The sequence below is a fragment of the Psammomys obesus genome, unplaced genomic scaffold, assembly GCF_907164565.1.
Source record: "Psammomys obesus unplaced genomic scaffold, mPsaObe1.curated_primary_1811, whole genome shotgun sequence".
Lineage (NCBI taxonomy): Eukaryota > Metazoa > Chordata > Mammalia > Rodentia > Muridae > Psammomys > Psammomys obesus.
In genome coordinates, this window is record NW_026585609.1 from 2,006,439 (window position 1) to 2,023,052 (window position 16,614).

The following is a 16,614-nucleotide window of genomic DNA, read 5'->3' on the forward strand; positions in this document are numbered from 1 at the left end:
ACACACACACACACACACACACACACACACACACACACACACACACAAATGTGCATTGAACTTCTTTGAATGTGACTATTCTTAGTAATAATTTATTTGTCCCCTAATGATATTGACTTACTTACTTCTAGTCACCTGGGATTGGTTAATACATATTAAAAATTATTATAACAAAAAGTGTCCCCATTTCTTAACTAAGGGTAATGTTTATTTCATCGATTCTTGTTTCTAGAATTTAGCACTATGCTGTCTTTATTGAGGTGATTAATCAAAATGCATTGATGATGATGAAAACAGTGCTGGAAATCATAGTATAGAGAGTGATTACTTCTTGCTGTGCTGGGATCATTAAAATTGGTTGCAACAGCTTTAATTTTGCAAATACCGCCTACATAAATTTCATACTTTTTTCTTGACTTTCAGTCAAATGGTAAGAAAAATAAATAAATCCGAGGATAATGGAAAAGGACATTTTCCAAGGTCCTCAGACAGAAGGAAACAAAAATCTATTCTTACCTATACAGTGAATTAAAAAAGTAAAATTATACATGCAGATTCAGGGAACCATGCTTGTATTTTGATGGGGAAGGATGTATGATTTATTTACTACCTTTGGTTGACATTCAGAGAGAAATTGGAAGAGAAATTGGAAATACCACATGGTATCTTGGGATCTGACTAAGGACTCACTTGACATTCAAGCATATCCAAATATCACTTGCCTTTGCCTATTTTAGGAAGAGTAGGCCACCTTAAGAGATGCTGTGGTGTCGATACATTTCTAAAACAAGGGTTCTTTCACACAATGCTAGAAGTATAGGACATGCTTTAAAATGAAACAGACAAAAATACTTTTAAGTTTATTCTTGATGCAGCAATTTAACCTTTGGAAATCAATCCTCATGGTATAATAAGAGATGTACATGAAGATGTGTTTATGAAAAAAAAACATTGGAAATACTATGTATGTCTAAAACTAAGTACAATAAATACATTAAGATCATCTGGTAGATTATATATTAGCACCAAGCAGAACAATGGGTTTATTTGATGATCTAAAAGTATTCTATAGTAGTGTAATACTGTTTTTAATATACAAAGTAATTAGTTTTACTATGACATTTCCGTATATAAAATAATATATTTTCATTACAAATGTTTTCTATTACTGCTCTTAACCTATGTCTTTTGCTTTTAAAAAATTTAGTATATATTGATCCATTATTCTTAATAAAAGGATAGAAGGTATCAAAATATTAATTCAAATATTTTAAAGGAAGTTTCACACATAACTTTAATTTTCCAACCTAGTTTTTCAAGCCTTCAAAAATAATGTATCTTAGAGGAATATCCAGCAAAATAATCAATGAAAATATGTAAAAAACTATGAATTCATTTTCAGGCCTAAAAGAAATATCAAATATTATTCTCTTTTAAGAAGATATGACATTGTTGGAGAAAAATGAGCTTTCAACTTTCTAGTTAATTTAGAACATTCTTCTGACATAATAGGTCTCTCTAGAATGGATGTTAGTTTTCTATGGCCCCTGAAGTCAGGTGTAGATCAATAGACAAACATGTTCTGCAAATCCTGGCATTTCTTCCCTGCGATGTCTGAAATTATTTAAAACATTCCCAGATATTTAACTGCCGGCATTTCCTGCTCAGGGCCTCATTCCTCAATGAGATGAAGGTTACCTGTGTCAGGTCTAACTTTGGTTTAATATTTACACTAAAATGTCACATGTGACAGAAGACCTGCAAACCATTTGAAAATTTCCACAAGCCAGCTTGTACTGAATTTCCAAATGAACTGACACACATGCACAGTCCTTGCTGGTCGTGAGCTAGGAGGTACTCTTAGGCAATCAGGATACTTCTGAGCCTGTTGATTATTACAGGAGTAGACATTAATGCTTATGGTTTGGGTCTTCACAAAATCATCATTGTGACACCCACCATGTTGACATATCTCGTTTATTTATAAGAAGCATTCTTATAGTTAATTAATTAGAAAATAGATCCTCACGATATTGCAAATGGAAATCTAGTTTGAAATATAAATGTCTTCATCTAGGGCATGCTACTGCTAGGAGGTCATGAAAAATGAGGGGACTTTTCACTTATGAAAAAAAGAAAACAGATGCTGTTTGTTTTTGTGATGAAGCCCCAGGAACAAGAAGGCATTGTAGAAGGAAGAGTCTAATTCAGCTCAGAGAGAAAGGCCTCAGTGGTGGATGAGACACAATAACAGGATGGCAGGGAAACAGAGGGATCACATCTGAACCCGCGGGGTATGAGGGGTGAGGGAAGAGCATGAGGTATGTCCTTGTGAGGCCACAAACTGTCAAAGCCTGTCCACAGGTCATAGTTCCTCTACCCAAGCCACACCTCCCAGACCTTCCATACCTTTCCAAATACTGCCACTAAATAGAATTCCAGGGTTTGGAAACCCAAGGACAGTAAAGGGGATTGCTTCCTCAACGCATTATAGTAAATATGCCTGAAGTAGGGGTTAAGAGCAAAGCCCCCACTTTGGTTTATGATTCAGTGTTCAATTGCCACTGAACTCAGCTAAAGTGGTTTCTCTGGGATTTGCTAAAAGATTAGAACTCGTAGCCAGTATCAATGCAGCTCTGTACAGCAATTGCTGAGAAATGGACTAAAAGTCAAACATGGTCCATTGCCCAGTGAGAACACGGGGAAAAAAGAAGAAAGTCCTCCAGGACTAAGGCCACTGAGGCAACTGAGAAGACCCAAGCCACGTGGTAATCTGGGAAGGTTGAGAATTCAATGCAATTGAGTGGTTTCAGGATGAACATCTTTCAAAGGAATTCTAATGGAAATATTTACAGCTCATCATGCTAACAACGTAGATGAACCCAACAGGCTCAGGGTTAAGCATAGGGCTCAGATGGAGAGGTGGAGGCAAGAGCAGTCCAGCGGTGAAGATTTGTTCCTAACTGCGCTTCTCCAATTTTAGGTCTCAGGATACTTCACATTCTTAAAATTATTGAAAACTTCAAGAAGTGTTTTTTTTAAAATACTTTAATTATATTTATCAATAGCTATAGTAGAAGTAAAATTAAAATACTTAAAACATTTATCAGCTTATTTAAATCACATTAATATGGTCTTTCCCTGTTAAGCTACATGCTGTGGTTCTACCAAAAATCATCACGCTAAAAATATAGAAAATATTTAGTTAGGAGAGTAATAGTTGTTACACATTTTTGGGTATAATATTCAGTATCTGGCTTAACTGATGATAGCTGGGTCCCACTTTCTATATTTACATAAAACCTTTTGCAATATTGAAGTCATATAACCTGGGGAAACTTCACCTCTCCATGAGTGTAATAAAAAAAAATTCAAATTGTTATGACAAGAGCCTTGTCCTTGTGGCAGGTCTCCTGATACTTTGGGGACTCCAGTCCTCTCTTGGATAACCTCTGACACTCAGGACAGAGTTGCCTGTGTGATTGCTGTGCATCCACAGGAAAGAAATCAGCCCCTCTTGTCCATTTCTGAGACAGCAGTGCATGAGATCATGTGTTTCCTGGGTCGCTTTGACTGATCCAGCCAACATTCAGATCTGAGAAGTCATTCTTTCTCTCTGTTCCTGAATCTGTCATTCCTCTTCTTCCTCAGCAACCTGTGAGAATATTACAGGGGGCTCAGCCCACCTTCCACAAAACTCCTGAGGTCATGAAATAATTCCTTGATGGAGAATATATTTTAACTTTTCCCATTTGACTTGTTTTTTGTCATTTATATTCTTTTATTATTTCACCCCCATCCTTGTCTTCATCTTTCCCTCCTCCTTTCTAATTCATCATATGACACAGGGAAAATATTTTGCTCACATTTTTAAAGCACTGTTTGAAAGCTAAGCATGACAAAACAAATACCAACCTTTAAGAGAAAAAGCAACTTTGAGTAAACCAAAAGCAAAGAAATCTGAGATCAAATTTTACAGAAATGTCAAGCCTTCAGAAGACACAGCAAGAATTCATGGAGAATGCCACAAGGCTATTCACATCTGAAAGCCCCAGTGTCAGGCTGGAATTAGAAATCATCAGAAGCAAAGCGTGTGTCTCCAGTAGCTTTTGAGTCTGATGACACACTCTGCATCAGCTTGGAAGAAAAATGCCAATATGAATATCTGTGCTGTGTTTCTGATAGGAAAAGCGATGGGATCTGACAGGCTTGTTTTATTATTCCAGGAGAAATGATGAATGAGGAGTCTTTACGGTGATTGAGTTCCTCTACATACTGAATAATGCATGCTCCTTCAAGGAGCTTTGTGTGGTTATAGGAATACTTGGAAAGCGAGTACAATCCCCATATGATATCCTAGAGGACTCTGAGTCTCTCCCAAGGATATCTGTTAACACTGAAACCAGAACCCAAACCTCAGAGACCTAGAATGGCAGGTTTCCCATGTATCCAGGAAGGCCTTTCGATCTTTGGACTAGAAATTATCATATCTACATATAATATCAAAAGACTAGCTTGGATTTGCTGCTATTTATTACATTCTAAATGGATCTATGTTGGCATAACAGTAGGGTGTTGATTTGAATGGGAAATGTCTCCCAGGGACTTGTTCCTCTGTTGGTGGCTCTGTTGGGGGAGGTAGCAGGACCTTTAGAAGATGGAACTTTGCTGGAGGAAGCACATCACTGGAGTAGGGCTTTGAAGAGTCATATCCTCACACTACCTCTTGCTCTTTCTGGTTCATGTGCGTAGATGAAATGTGATCAGGCTTCTTCCTGCTCCTGTGACTATGGTGTACTTCCCTAGCCTTGGTGGACTCTATCTCCCTGGCGCCATAAGCTAAAACAAGCCTTTTCATCCTTAAGTTGCTTTTGGTCATGGTACTTTACCACCACAACAGAAAAGCGATTAATACAGGTAGTAAGCAGGGTAATTTATCTAAGTGGACTAGGGCTCTGGACCAGCCATGAGCCGAAAGCACGAATAATTAATTCCCAAGGCAAGGAGACAGAAAAACTACACAGTTATTGCCTAGCTCCTCGTCTATGGGATCACACAGAGACCTGGGAATTAACTAACTACTTTGTCACATGCATAAGGAATAGATTTTAAACGTTCTCATCATAAAATGATAAGTCAAATATATTTACTACTTTAATTTAGTCTTCCTATAACATATAACCATAGCAGAAGGTCACAGGGTACCCCAAGAACATTTGGTGCTTTTATAGGTTAACTATAAAAGAAAATTAAAAATACTTGAAAAGCATGAACTTTTCTTACTTTGCTCAGTGGAGGCTCTTCTAATTCTGCTGCTCTGTTTAAGGCCTAATTCCTCTTAACATTTCTCTGAAGTATTTGCTTGTATGGCTGCTACAACACCTGTCGTGAATTTTCTCTGACCACTGCCTACTCTTTCCTTTTGTTCCGCGGCCTTCCTTTCTTTGCGCTACTCTTAAAACCTGCTCTATCCCTATTTTCTAAACATCTGTTGGTTTGGTTTTTGAAAATCTCTTCTCTTTCTGTGGCTTCCATTAGTGTCCACAGATCTGAAGTCTCTGCAAAGCTTCAGATCTCAAATTCACTATGGACATTCCCTTACTTTCTGCTGCCTAATCTGCCCCTCCCTCCCTCTTCATCTAGAACTTACTTTAATTAAACTACAGCAGCACACAGCGTGTGGTGGCCTCTCCTTACAAACTGCATATTTTTCTTAGCAACAGTCACCATGGCTTTTTTTTTTTTTGATTAAGTGCGTAGCACATATCTTTGCTCAATAAATAGAAAAGCACCACTACAATCCATAGTTTAATTAGGTATCTAGATAATGGAAGTTTTAATTGCCTAGCTGTTGTGAATTCCATTCTTCCTACTTACAATGCCAGTCAAGACTGACGTTGTATAAATTCATCTGTACAATAAACAAGGGAGTGGCTTTTGCAAGTATTTTAGTGACCCTTCTTCCCAGGAGAAATGAATTTGGAAGCTATAGCATAGTGTACTTAATATTGCTTTTCTTCCTGAAAAACAATAATTTTACATCATATGAGAGGAGCAAGATTTGGTGCCTTGTCAGCCTTTTATTTAAGTTCCTGATGTAATTTCCTGAGCTGCTTCTTAAACATAAATCTTTTCATTAAAATGACTTTTAATTGCTTCAGTAACTCATTTGCTGTTAGCCACTGGGTTCTTCTCTTTTTGTGTCAGGGTTCAGGAAAACAGCATTTTTCAGTTCAGTCATTTGCCCTGCACCATCAACCTTTGCTGTTCACGCCTTCTCTAATGGAAGGACCAGTGCCCAGCAGACACTCTGCGAGCACTCAGTGGTGGAAGAGTGACCACTCAGTAGCCCACTTTCGGTAGGTTAAGTGTCAGCATGTCTCTTGCTCAGGATAAACACAAATAAATTGGAGAGTCTTCAGGCAGGACAAAGTAAATAGTATTAAAGACCTTCCCAACTCAAGCTAGAGTGAAGGAGTTCTCAAGAGGTTAAACTAAAACAACAATGAACTCTTCAAAGAATAGCATAAAAAAAGAAAAGAAAAGAAATAGAACCCCAAAGAACTCCTTCTTTGATAACTCAGATAGTTAGCACACACTGTTCTCAGAAAAGTCAGCTTTTGAATTTAGAGTTGTGCAAAGGCTCATTTCTGGAAACAGCTTGTCCTTAAGTTTTTAACAGTTCAGTTAAGCCGAGAGTGGGAGTCACAGGATGCTCGTGATGGAGACACGCCAACCTTGCAGTGACCTTATCTAGCACATGATAAGGAGCTGGAAAGCCAGCAATCAGAGCAAGATTCATGCAGGTTCTCAGAATGTGTCTTAATAAGCAGGTCTCTGCTTTGGCATTAGCTCTGCTCATCTCTGACTATTAAATCTGCTGGTTCTAGAGAACGCTGCGGAGTGAAGGAAAATCATTTGAGTGTGGTAATATAGCCATTGCTATTCACAACCAGAAAAAAAGACGCCTACAGTGTTTAAGCAGTATTGTGATTTGAATATGAAATGATCCCCAAAGATGGCTTCAGATGGCAGGGAACTAGGGTAACAGTGGTGGAGAGCCACTCTACGCATGTGTTGGAACCGAAGCCTAGTCCTCTGTAAGAGCAGTGCGGACTCTCCTGTTTGGACACTTGGTGGTCAGCTGGTGGTGCCGTTTGGGGGGACGCAGAACCTTGCTACCGGGAGTGCATCACTGAGGACAGGCCTCAGGCTTGGTAGCTTCTCTCTACTTTCTGTTCTATTTTTGCTCTTAACTGTCAGGTCAGCCTCAAGCTCCTTCAGACCACGCCCTCCCGAACATGATTTATTCTAGTGCCATTGAACTGTGAGTCCAAATAATCCATTTCACCTAAGGGGCTTTTCCCTGGGGGTATCACACTACAGCGACAGAAATGCAGCTAATGCAAGCAGGAAGCCGTACCCTTGCACCGGTGCCTACAGATGATCCTCAGCCCCTCGGTGTATTAGGTTTAGGGTGATGATCTCTTCGAACCTCGGTGTTCATGGATGTGAAATTAGAAAAAAACAATAAAGTTTACTTGTTAGAGTTGTGGGCATTGAGTGAAGATAATGCTGAAGGTCATAAGTTCAAAAATTTGGCCTGTGAAATGATAATTGGAGTCAAATAGATTTTCAAGATCTGTTTGGGTAGAGAAGAATTAGGCTTAATATTTAGGGATCAGAGAATATAGAAATTGAGTAAATTCTCTCATGAGTAAGCAGAATCACTGCATTTTTTTTTCTAAAACAGTCTCTAGAACAGCATGCCAAGCATGAATGCATTGACATTTAAAGCCAGGTAATGTGTAAACTAACTTGCCTCTCAATGAACACAGCCTGTTGGGAAGACATAGAAAGTTGCCCCAAAAATCAAACTTCAAAATCTTGCTTTTATTAGTAGGCTTTATCTTCATAATTTTTGTTTAGGCACTTTTTTCACTTTTAAAAAATTCGTTTATATTTTTATAAATTACAGTTTATCCACTCTGTATTCCCCCTGTAGCCCCCTTCCTCATCCTCTCCCTCCCTCATCTCTTCCCATGCCCCTCCCCAAGTCCACTGATAGGGGAGGTCCTCTTCCCCTTCCCTCTGACCCTAGCCTATCAGGTCCCATCAGGACTGGCTGCATTGTTGTTTAGACATTTTTAGAAAGTCTTTCTAAAAGACTGGCCTGGAACTCTTCAGGCTAGACCTTAAAGTATGACAGTCTTCCTGCTTCAGTCTCTAATGTGCTAGGATTACGGGCATGTGCCACAACACTCATTTTATTTTGTTAAAAAATTAAAGTAGTGTTTTTTTCTCCTAAAGTTCTTTTTTAAATTGTGTGTGTGTGTGTGTGTGTGTGTGTGTGTGTGTGTGTGTATACATGTGTGACCATGTCCTGCAGAGTGCTACTTGATGCATTTGGAGGTCAGAGGACAAGTTTCGGGAGTCATTTCTCTTCCATCACCTTGACATGGTATCCAGGGACCAAACACAGATCATCAGGCTTAGTTGATAACATTTTTAAACAGTGAACCATTCTGTTGGTCCAAAAAACACACGTGCTTTTCAAAATATAATTTAAATACCACTCAATCTGTGAAGCAATACCTGTGTACACATGCACACACACACAGACACACACACACACACACACACACACACACACACACACACACACACCTCTCCTTGTATCCATTACCTTTAACCTGTCCTGACCCTAAGTTTCCACAAAAGTTCTTATTGCCTCTATAGATTCGTTCTTTATGCATATTTCACACAAATGGGAACATACAGCATATGGTCTTTGGTCTGTGACTTTTTTCACTTGGAATAATTTTATTCGCCTGCTTTAGTTGTTGTATTGGAGGATTACTGCCCCTGTCTGCTAACCCAGGCCTTGTCCTGGAAGCCTCTAGTCTCCATACAATCTAACCTAGGCCTAGAATGTTTTCAGCCTCTGAAAACTTATTACTGCTTAATAAGCTCATCCTTTCTAGCTCTTACTGAACTCTATGCTGGCTGGTTTGTTTTAGCTGTTCTGGCTCAAACTCCTCTCCCAGCTGACTTATCCAATCTGTGATTGCTCTGCTTGGCCTCAAACTAACTCTGGCAATCTGTTCTACAATCCTGGCTTCTTCTCATTCTCTGGCTCATTTGGTCTTTACCTGAGTTTTCTCTCTGCAACCTCTCTCTCTATTACTCTCTCTGTAAAACCACCTCTTCACTCCCTGCAATGCCCCGTAAGTAGCTTCCTTTTCCTCTCTCTTCTCATGAGAGTTTGGGGTACCTATTCTGTTGAATCTCCCTGATTTGTCACTTTTTCTGCCACTCAATTAGACATTACTTTCAAACATGTGTGCTTCCTTTTATAGTATGCTTATTCAAAGTTCACCCACACTGTCACATTTATCAGAATTATTTGTTTTTATTGTGACACAGCACAGAGCACCTTCTCTTTATTCGTTGGTGAGTATTTGGGCTGCTGTACTTTTCCTGTATTTTGTGATCTAGGATGCTTTCGATAGCTCAGTAAGGGTTCTGAGTGGGCATACTTTTTACTAACCTTCGGTGTAAAAAGAAGAGTGGAGTTACTGGGCCATATTGTAACTCAATGTGTAGAGAGCTGCCAGGCTGGGCTTCCCCATGCCAGCCCCTGTTTCACATCCTTCCTTGACGGTGAGGTTTTCATTTCTCTGCATTCTCATTGTCGCTTTATACTTTTTGATTATTGTCAATCCTGGCTTCCCTTGCCTTTTTTCCAATAGCCAATAATACCAAATTAAGTATCTTTTTTACATACTTATTGGAAACTTGTGTATTTTTCGTGAAGTGATTGTCAGCTCTGTCACTCATTTTATTTATTTTTATAGTTTATTATTTTTGTTTGTTTGTTTGTTTCAATTTATTTACTTTGTATTCCCACTTCAGCCTCCTCCATCTCCTGCCAACCTTACCCACCCTCCCTCTTTTCCCCCTATGCTCCTTCCCTAGTCCACTGATAGGGGAGGTCCTCCTCACCTTCAATCTGACCCTAGCCTATTAAGTCTCATCAGGGCTGGCAGCATCATCTTCCTCAGTGGCCTGGGAAGGCTGCACCCCTCCCCCCAGGGAGAAGTGATCAAAGACCTGGCCACTGAGTTTATGCCAGAGACAGTCCCTGCTCCCCTTACTAGGGAACCCACTTGGAAACAGAGCAGCCTATGGGCTTCCTCGAGTAGGGGGTCTAGGTCCTCTCCATTCTTGCTCCTTGGTTAGAGAATGGGTCTCTGCAGGACCGTCTGGGCCCAGGATTTTTGGCTCTGTTGGTCTCCTTGTGCAGTTTCTGTCCCCTTCAGGTCTTTTTATCTCCCTCTTCTTCCATAAGGATTCCTGCACTCTGCAAGTAATCCAATTAAAAATGAGGTACAGAGCTAAACAGAGAATTATCAACAGAGGAATATTGAATGGTGAAGAAATACTTAAAGAAATGCTAAACATCCTTAATCATTTGGGAAATGCAAATCAAAACGACCCTGAGATTCCACCTCACACCCATCAGAATGGCTAAGATCAAAAACTCAAGGGATGGTGTATGCTGGAGAGGTTGTGAAGAAAGGGGAACCCTCCTCCATTGGTGGGAATGTAAACTTTTACAACCACTTTGGAAATCAACCTGGCACTTTCTCAAAAGATTAGGAATAGTGCTATCTCACGATCCAGCTATATTACTCCTGGGCATATATCTGAAAGATGCTAAACTATTCAGCAAGAACATTTACTCAACTATGTTCATAGCAGCATTATTCATAATAGCCAGAAACAACCTAGGTGTCCCTCAACTGAAGAATGGATGCAGAAATTGTGGTACATTTACAATATGGAATACTGTCACTCATTTTAAAAGTGGGTTATGTAGTGGCACGGCCTGGTGTTTTGTATTAATTCTTACTGTTTTGCAAACAATCCCTCGAGTAGACCCCAAAATGATGTTTGTATTACCTTGCCTGCTGTTTAGCTAAACAGCTAAATAAAACTTCTTGTACCTGGGCATGGCCAAGGTCAGGTGGGCGGAGCTAAAGTTCTAGGGTTGTGGAGGAGAGAGGCTCAGAGTGAGGGAAGTGAAACGTGGAAGAAGAGAGGAGAAAGCAGAGTCACCATGGGATAGAAAAAGAACCAACTGGGCCTGGAGGAAGGACTCCGAGAATGGCATGGAAAGGAATGGCCCTGATGAAAAATACAAGCAAGTATTTTGGGGTTATGCATGGAAAGTAGTCCAGATAGGAATGGTTAAAGCAGATGACCTGGGCTGGAGGCTGGGAGATATGAGATAGTGTAGGTGGAATTATCTGCCCAGCCCAAGGTGAAATAAGGCAAATCTAAAATTGAACAGATGTCTGTGTCTTTATTGATTATGATAGCAGGTTAGAGAATACCGACGTGATAATTTTAAGGCTAATAATAAGAACTATTAGCATGTACTTTTAAAATTATCACAACAGGTTTTTTTTCTCCTGTTCTCCATTTTAGTTTGTATATACCCTGCCTGCAGTTATCTTAATAGATAGAAGATGCATCAGTGTTTTCTTCTTCCCTGTCTGTCGCTGATGTCAGACTTTGAACCAATTTTCCATTCATTAGTCACTTTGGGGATGGTAGAGGGACAATTGTGCTTTTCTTTTAAGTCTTCTGTAAAAAAGGGTCTGAATTTTGCAAGGTGATGACCCAGAGCTTTGACTCATTTTATGTTTTAGTGAGAAAAGGAGGTTCAGACTGAGGTGTGGGCAATTTCTTTCTGAGATAAGACCTCATTATGGATGCCAGGTTGGTATTAAATTGACAGCAATGCCCCTGCCTCAGCTTCCCAGCTGTTTTTCTTGAAGAGAAACTGGACTCCTCACTTAAGAAACTATAACCATTAATTAGTCTTTGTCTTTAGTGTGAAGATACAATCAAAGCTTAGAGTGTTTACAATTCATATGCACAGCTTGCATTTATTTGAAATTAATGACCATAGCTACTGACATTGGGTATAAACAGAGTAGCTCTGCAATTAATTGCATAGTCCTGTTTCTCAGTTTTCCCTACACATATCAACATACATTTTGTCATGGTAAGTCTTACCTGGAAGTCAAAAGACCAAGTGCTTCCAATGGATGAGAAAATGTCCACCTTCTCAAGATGGCATGCATTTCAAAAACTGTCCCTTCATCCCATCCAGGGGCACTCCCCAAGACCAGAGGGAGGGAGGAGTTTTCATTATTGCAGTAGAAACGATAAAACCACAGATACCTTCTCTTTTCCTGAGAAAGCCTAAAAAACAGATTGGAAATTGTGGGGGGTTTTGAATATTGCTATATATGCACATTATACAAGTTTACTCTGGTTTTTGAATTGTGCTTTGGTTTATATTAGACGACTGATCCTTTATCATGAAGGATTTTGGTAAGTTTCTATCAGCTTATTTTCTGCCAGTATAACTTTTGCAGAAAAACAAAAACAAAACAAACAAACAAAAAAAAACACTTTTGTTTCAAATAATTCACATTTGTTTTTCTACTCTCTATCATTGCCAACTTTTTAAAATGTGCCATTTTGTGGGCAAAGTATCTGGCTCCTCCAGGGCAGACCATGTCTGTCTGAATGTTATAACTCAGTATGAGGGGAGCAATCCTGTCTCCTTGTTCTTCCTTTATAACATGTCATCCGAGAAGCGAGTGGGTCTGGGAAGAAATGGCATCATTTAAGGATGAGATTTAGTCATTTCAGAGGTTCAGGACGCTCTCTGCCTGACTTCACAAAGATCTCATTTGTCCCTGGGTGACAGAATCAACTGGAATTTGCAATGAAGACATTCCTGATACTATGTTCTTATATGATCCTGCTGGAGCAGAGACCTCAGTCTAGGGCACGGAGGGTGACTTCAGGGTAGTTTATTGTGTGGTTCTCAGCCCCGTGAAATAATTTCGTCCACTGAGAGGACAGTATCAGTGGCATGACCATTTCTATGTGCACTTTTGACTCTTTTTCCTCCATAACAACAATGCAGCTTGTCTTAAATCAGCCAAAACTTCCCCTAAGAGTGTTAGATGATTAGAGAGGCAGAAGTCCCCATCATCAATAACATGAGAATAGCGACATGTCCAGATGACTTTCATGACACGTCTAGATTCTTCTGTTTGCCATTGTTTTCCCATCAATAATAAAGTGATATAATGTGTTGTTCTGGTTAACTTTCTTCTCTAATACTGAGTGCTGACGTACCCCTGAGCTTCCTCTGGAAGCCTATTTTACATGAGTGAAAATGTACAGAATCAATTCAATGCATTTTGATAAATGAATTTGCCAAGTAGCAACCAAACCCCTGTCAATGTACAAAACACATTTTCCCATGTTTCCAGAGGCAAGCACAGGGCTGATTTCTTTCAATCTGGATTAAAACAATCCTTTTTTTTATGGCCACTTTTGCTAAAATAAAAATGCTTTAGAAATTATCCGTATTGTTGAGTGTGTCAGTAGTCCATTCTTTATAATTAGTGGCTATTATTCTCTTGTTTGAATACATTACAATTCTTTTCTGTAATCTCTTCTTGGTAGCCATATGAGTTATTTCCTTTTGAGGGGTATTATAAATCAAAGTCACATGAATATACACATGGAAGCATTTTAATAGTTGTATTTCTTTTTCTGTAGATAAACCTAGTAGTGTCTGTGTGGTTTTGGCCCCTTTTGTACTTGTGGAAGAAAGAAGTCTGTTTCCGGAGTTGGCTGTAAAGTTTCACATCCTTACCTGCAGACTGTGATGGTTTCATTTGAATCATGTTCTTGACAGCTATTAATTTTTTTTTCTGTCTTTTTAGTACGATATTTTCTAATTGGCTAATATTAGTTCATATAGATAACTTTTATGCTGTGTCACCGTGAGGCATCTGCTTGCCTTGTGACTACCTTTATGGCTGTATTATTTAGATTCATTTGTATTTTTATCTACACTGAAAACAAATTTTGTTACATAAATGTCTTGCACATACTTTCCTAGAATGTCTTTTATATTTATTTTTATATTACCGTCTTTTGATAAAACAGTTTTTAACTTTAGCTCAACTTCTGTCTGTCTCTCTGTCTGACTGCTTCTGTATATCTTTCTCTGTTTCTCTCTGTGTATCCTAACATATATTCTTATAAAACCTTTTAGTCCTAGATTTCACACTGAGAAGATCCATCTTAACTTAGTTTCTGCCTGTGGTTGAAGGTAGGGTTCAATTTTTTCATCTTATCCTTCCTCCCTATCTTTCTCCGTTGTCTCTTGCTCCAGAAGAGCAGCCATTTGCAGCAAAGTATCTTCACTAATTGTCTTTGTGTCTTTATGAAACACACATTGACCTTATAACCAGTGCAGCAGGTCATGTATTTGACCCCAAATTCTGTTGCTGATTTTCAAGTCATTTCTAGTAATTTATAAATGTACAGTACATGAAATCAGAGAAGGGAGGTCCCTAGCTTATTTTCATAGTTTTTTCTACTATTTATATCAATGGAGTAATTTAAAAAATTGGATTTGTGGAATTTGTCTATTTTTTCCTTTAGTGTTGTCCTATTGAAATCATTGTCTGCTTTTAAACCTCTGAAAATATGGTTAATAACCATGAACTCAATGTAGTCTTCATGTATGTTTCCCTGATCATTGATTATCTTTTTATAGATTGATTGCATGCTAGACAACACTCAAAATATTTTTCCAGTTAACAGTCATTAGACATGAGGAATACCGCACTGCTGGGAACATCCCCCATCTCTTCAGTACTGAATGACTCAGTGTGTCCAGTAGGAAGCCTAATTACAGGCAATCCAGTCTGGACGTTTGAGAATTCTTTTAATGACATCTGAGGCCAGGTTTAGAACTTATGTTTAGATACTCCACAGTAGACTTACATCTGGTATGCAACTTTTTGGTTCATTTATCAAACATCTTGTGTTTTCTGAGCTTCCTACATTTTCATGATCGGAATTTCTGTTCTTCAGTTTTGCTCATCTTCTGAAGTCTATATGCACTTCACATCTCCTTGCAGACCATGGAAGGCTGCATGGCTATAAATAGTAACTAAATACCCCAGTGCAGATGTCTATCTCCCAGCCTGGCTGTCTTCCTTCTGTCAATGTTGTCTTCTGAAGTTTCTGCCTACTGTGTTCATTACGCTCTGATCCCTGCCCTTTTCTGTTAAAAATAATTAGACTACACATTATTCTTTTTAAAAATTCTTCATCTCTAGGCATAGAGAAATTCAGGTCTGAAGACACTATTGCTTTCTGTGCATTTTGCTTGTGTTACAATTGTGTAAGTCCTCAGGAACCATCTGGTCTTAGGTACACGTCATGGTAATACAGAAGTATGCACTGATTTCAAGATAAATTCTTCTTATTTATTTTATCTTTCATCTTCCCAGATTTAGGGAATTACTCCCCTGGTTGACATGAAGCTTTTATTCTCCTTCCCATCTTTACAAATATCACAGTTATCTTTGCAATGGATCTTGAATCTGAATTTCCAGACTCTGATTACATGTGGTTAATTTGAAAGAACAAATAATTAACTCAGCAAGCAAATCATAAAACACTAAGTGATTCAAATCACCAAACTACATGCTATTTGGAAATTCCACATCCTGAAGGCTGTGATCCATCTGTTCTCACAGTCCAGAGTTGAGTCTGTACTGCACATATCATGAATAATTATATTTAAGTGAAGCAGAAGGAAATGTTGGTTTTTTAATGTATACAATTAACATAAACAAAATCTGAAGCAGAGAAACAAGTAAAATTCAATTGGGGTTGTTAATGTATTTTCTTTAGCTAATACGTTGTTATGTATTAGTATTGTAAGTCTATGGTGTGTGAATCTATGGTGTGTGTATGTGTATAAAAAGAATGTTGGATTTCTCCCTGACACAAGGACACACACACACACACACACACACACACACACACACACACACACATGCTGGGAACTGAACTCAGAAAAAGAGGGTGATTGTTCAGCACTAAATGGATCATGTTTATCAACCACCACCTGGACTCGGTGAACAGCAGAGAAGAGGAGCCTAAAATCATGTAAAAGTAGAGGGTGGAACCCCATGCTGTGAAACTGTTTTCTGGACACCACATGGTTGTTGCCTTCCTGAACTCACGGTAGCCATGATTACCGCACAAGACCCACACAAAGTCAAGTTACAAAGTCCTCTGCATAGAGAGGGCAGGTCCTCTCCACACACAGCCCAACTGAGGAGCACCCGGCACTGAGGACCAATTAACAGTGCATACTTACAGGGCGGGTGAATCGTCCCTTTCTGAGAATGCAGCTGCTGACGTATTTGGGGTGTTGCAGAGCATGGCACCACAGCAGAGCGCACATGAGCAGCACTATCAGACTCGGTGTGGTAGAGATAAAGTTGGGAGGAAAACGTTTCGACGTAAGATAGTAAGGCTCAACACCAATCACGGATGTTCACACTCCGACTCAACCACACTGATGCCGCCTCTAGAAAATGACACTACTGTCTGCCCAGCGGTTAACTGAAAGCCTGGCCTTCTCCATTGACTTATCCTGAGTTCGCTGGCTTCTCAGGTGACTTACTTCCAAATTCTAATCATTGT

The 16,614-nt window shown here is 39.2% G+C and overlaps 1 protein-coding gene across 5 annotated transcripts in view; it reads right to left on the reverse strand.

The window, feature by feature from the left end:
- The window catches only part of Pik3c2g (phosphatidylinositol-4-phosphate 3-kinase catalytic subunit type 2 gamma), a 327,855-nt gene that overhangs the window by 196,118 nt on the left and 115,123 nt on the right, over positions 1–16,614 (reverse strand). For 4 of the 5 annotated variants that reach the window (XM_055610362.1, XM_055610384.1, XM_055610354.1 and 1 more), the window contains one exon: positions 12,088–12,276. The exons of the other annotated variant lie outside the window; for it this stretch is intronic. In XM_055610362.1, coding sequence (XP_055466337.1) covers positions 12,088–12,276 — 189 coding nt within the window. The remainder of the gene's footprint in view (positions 1–12,087; positions 12,277–16,614) is intronic. 5 annotated transcript variants of the gene reach the window in all.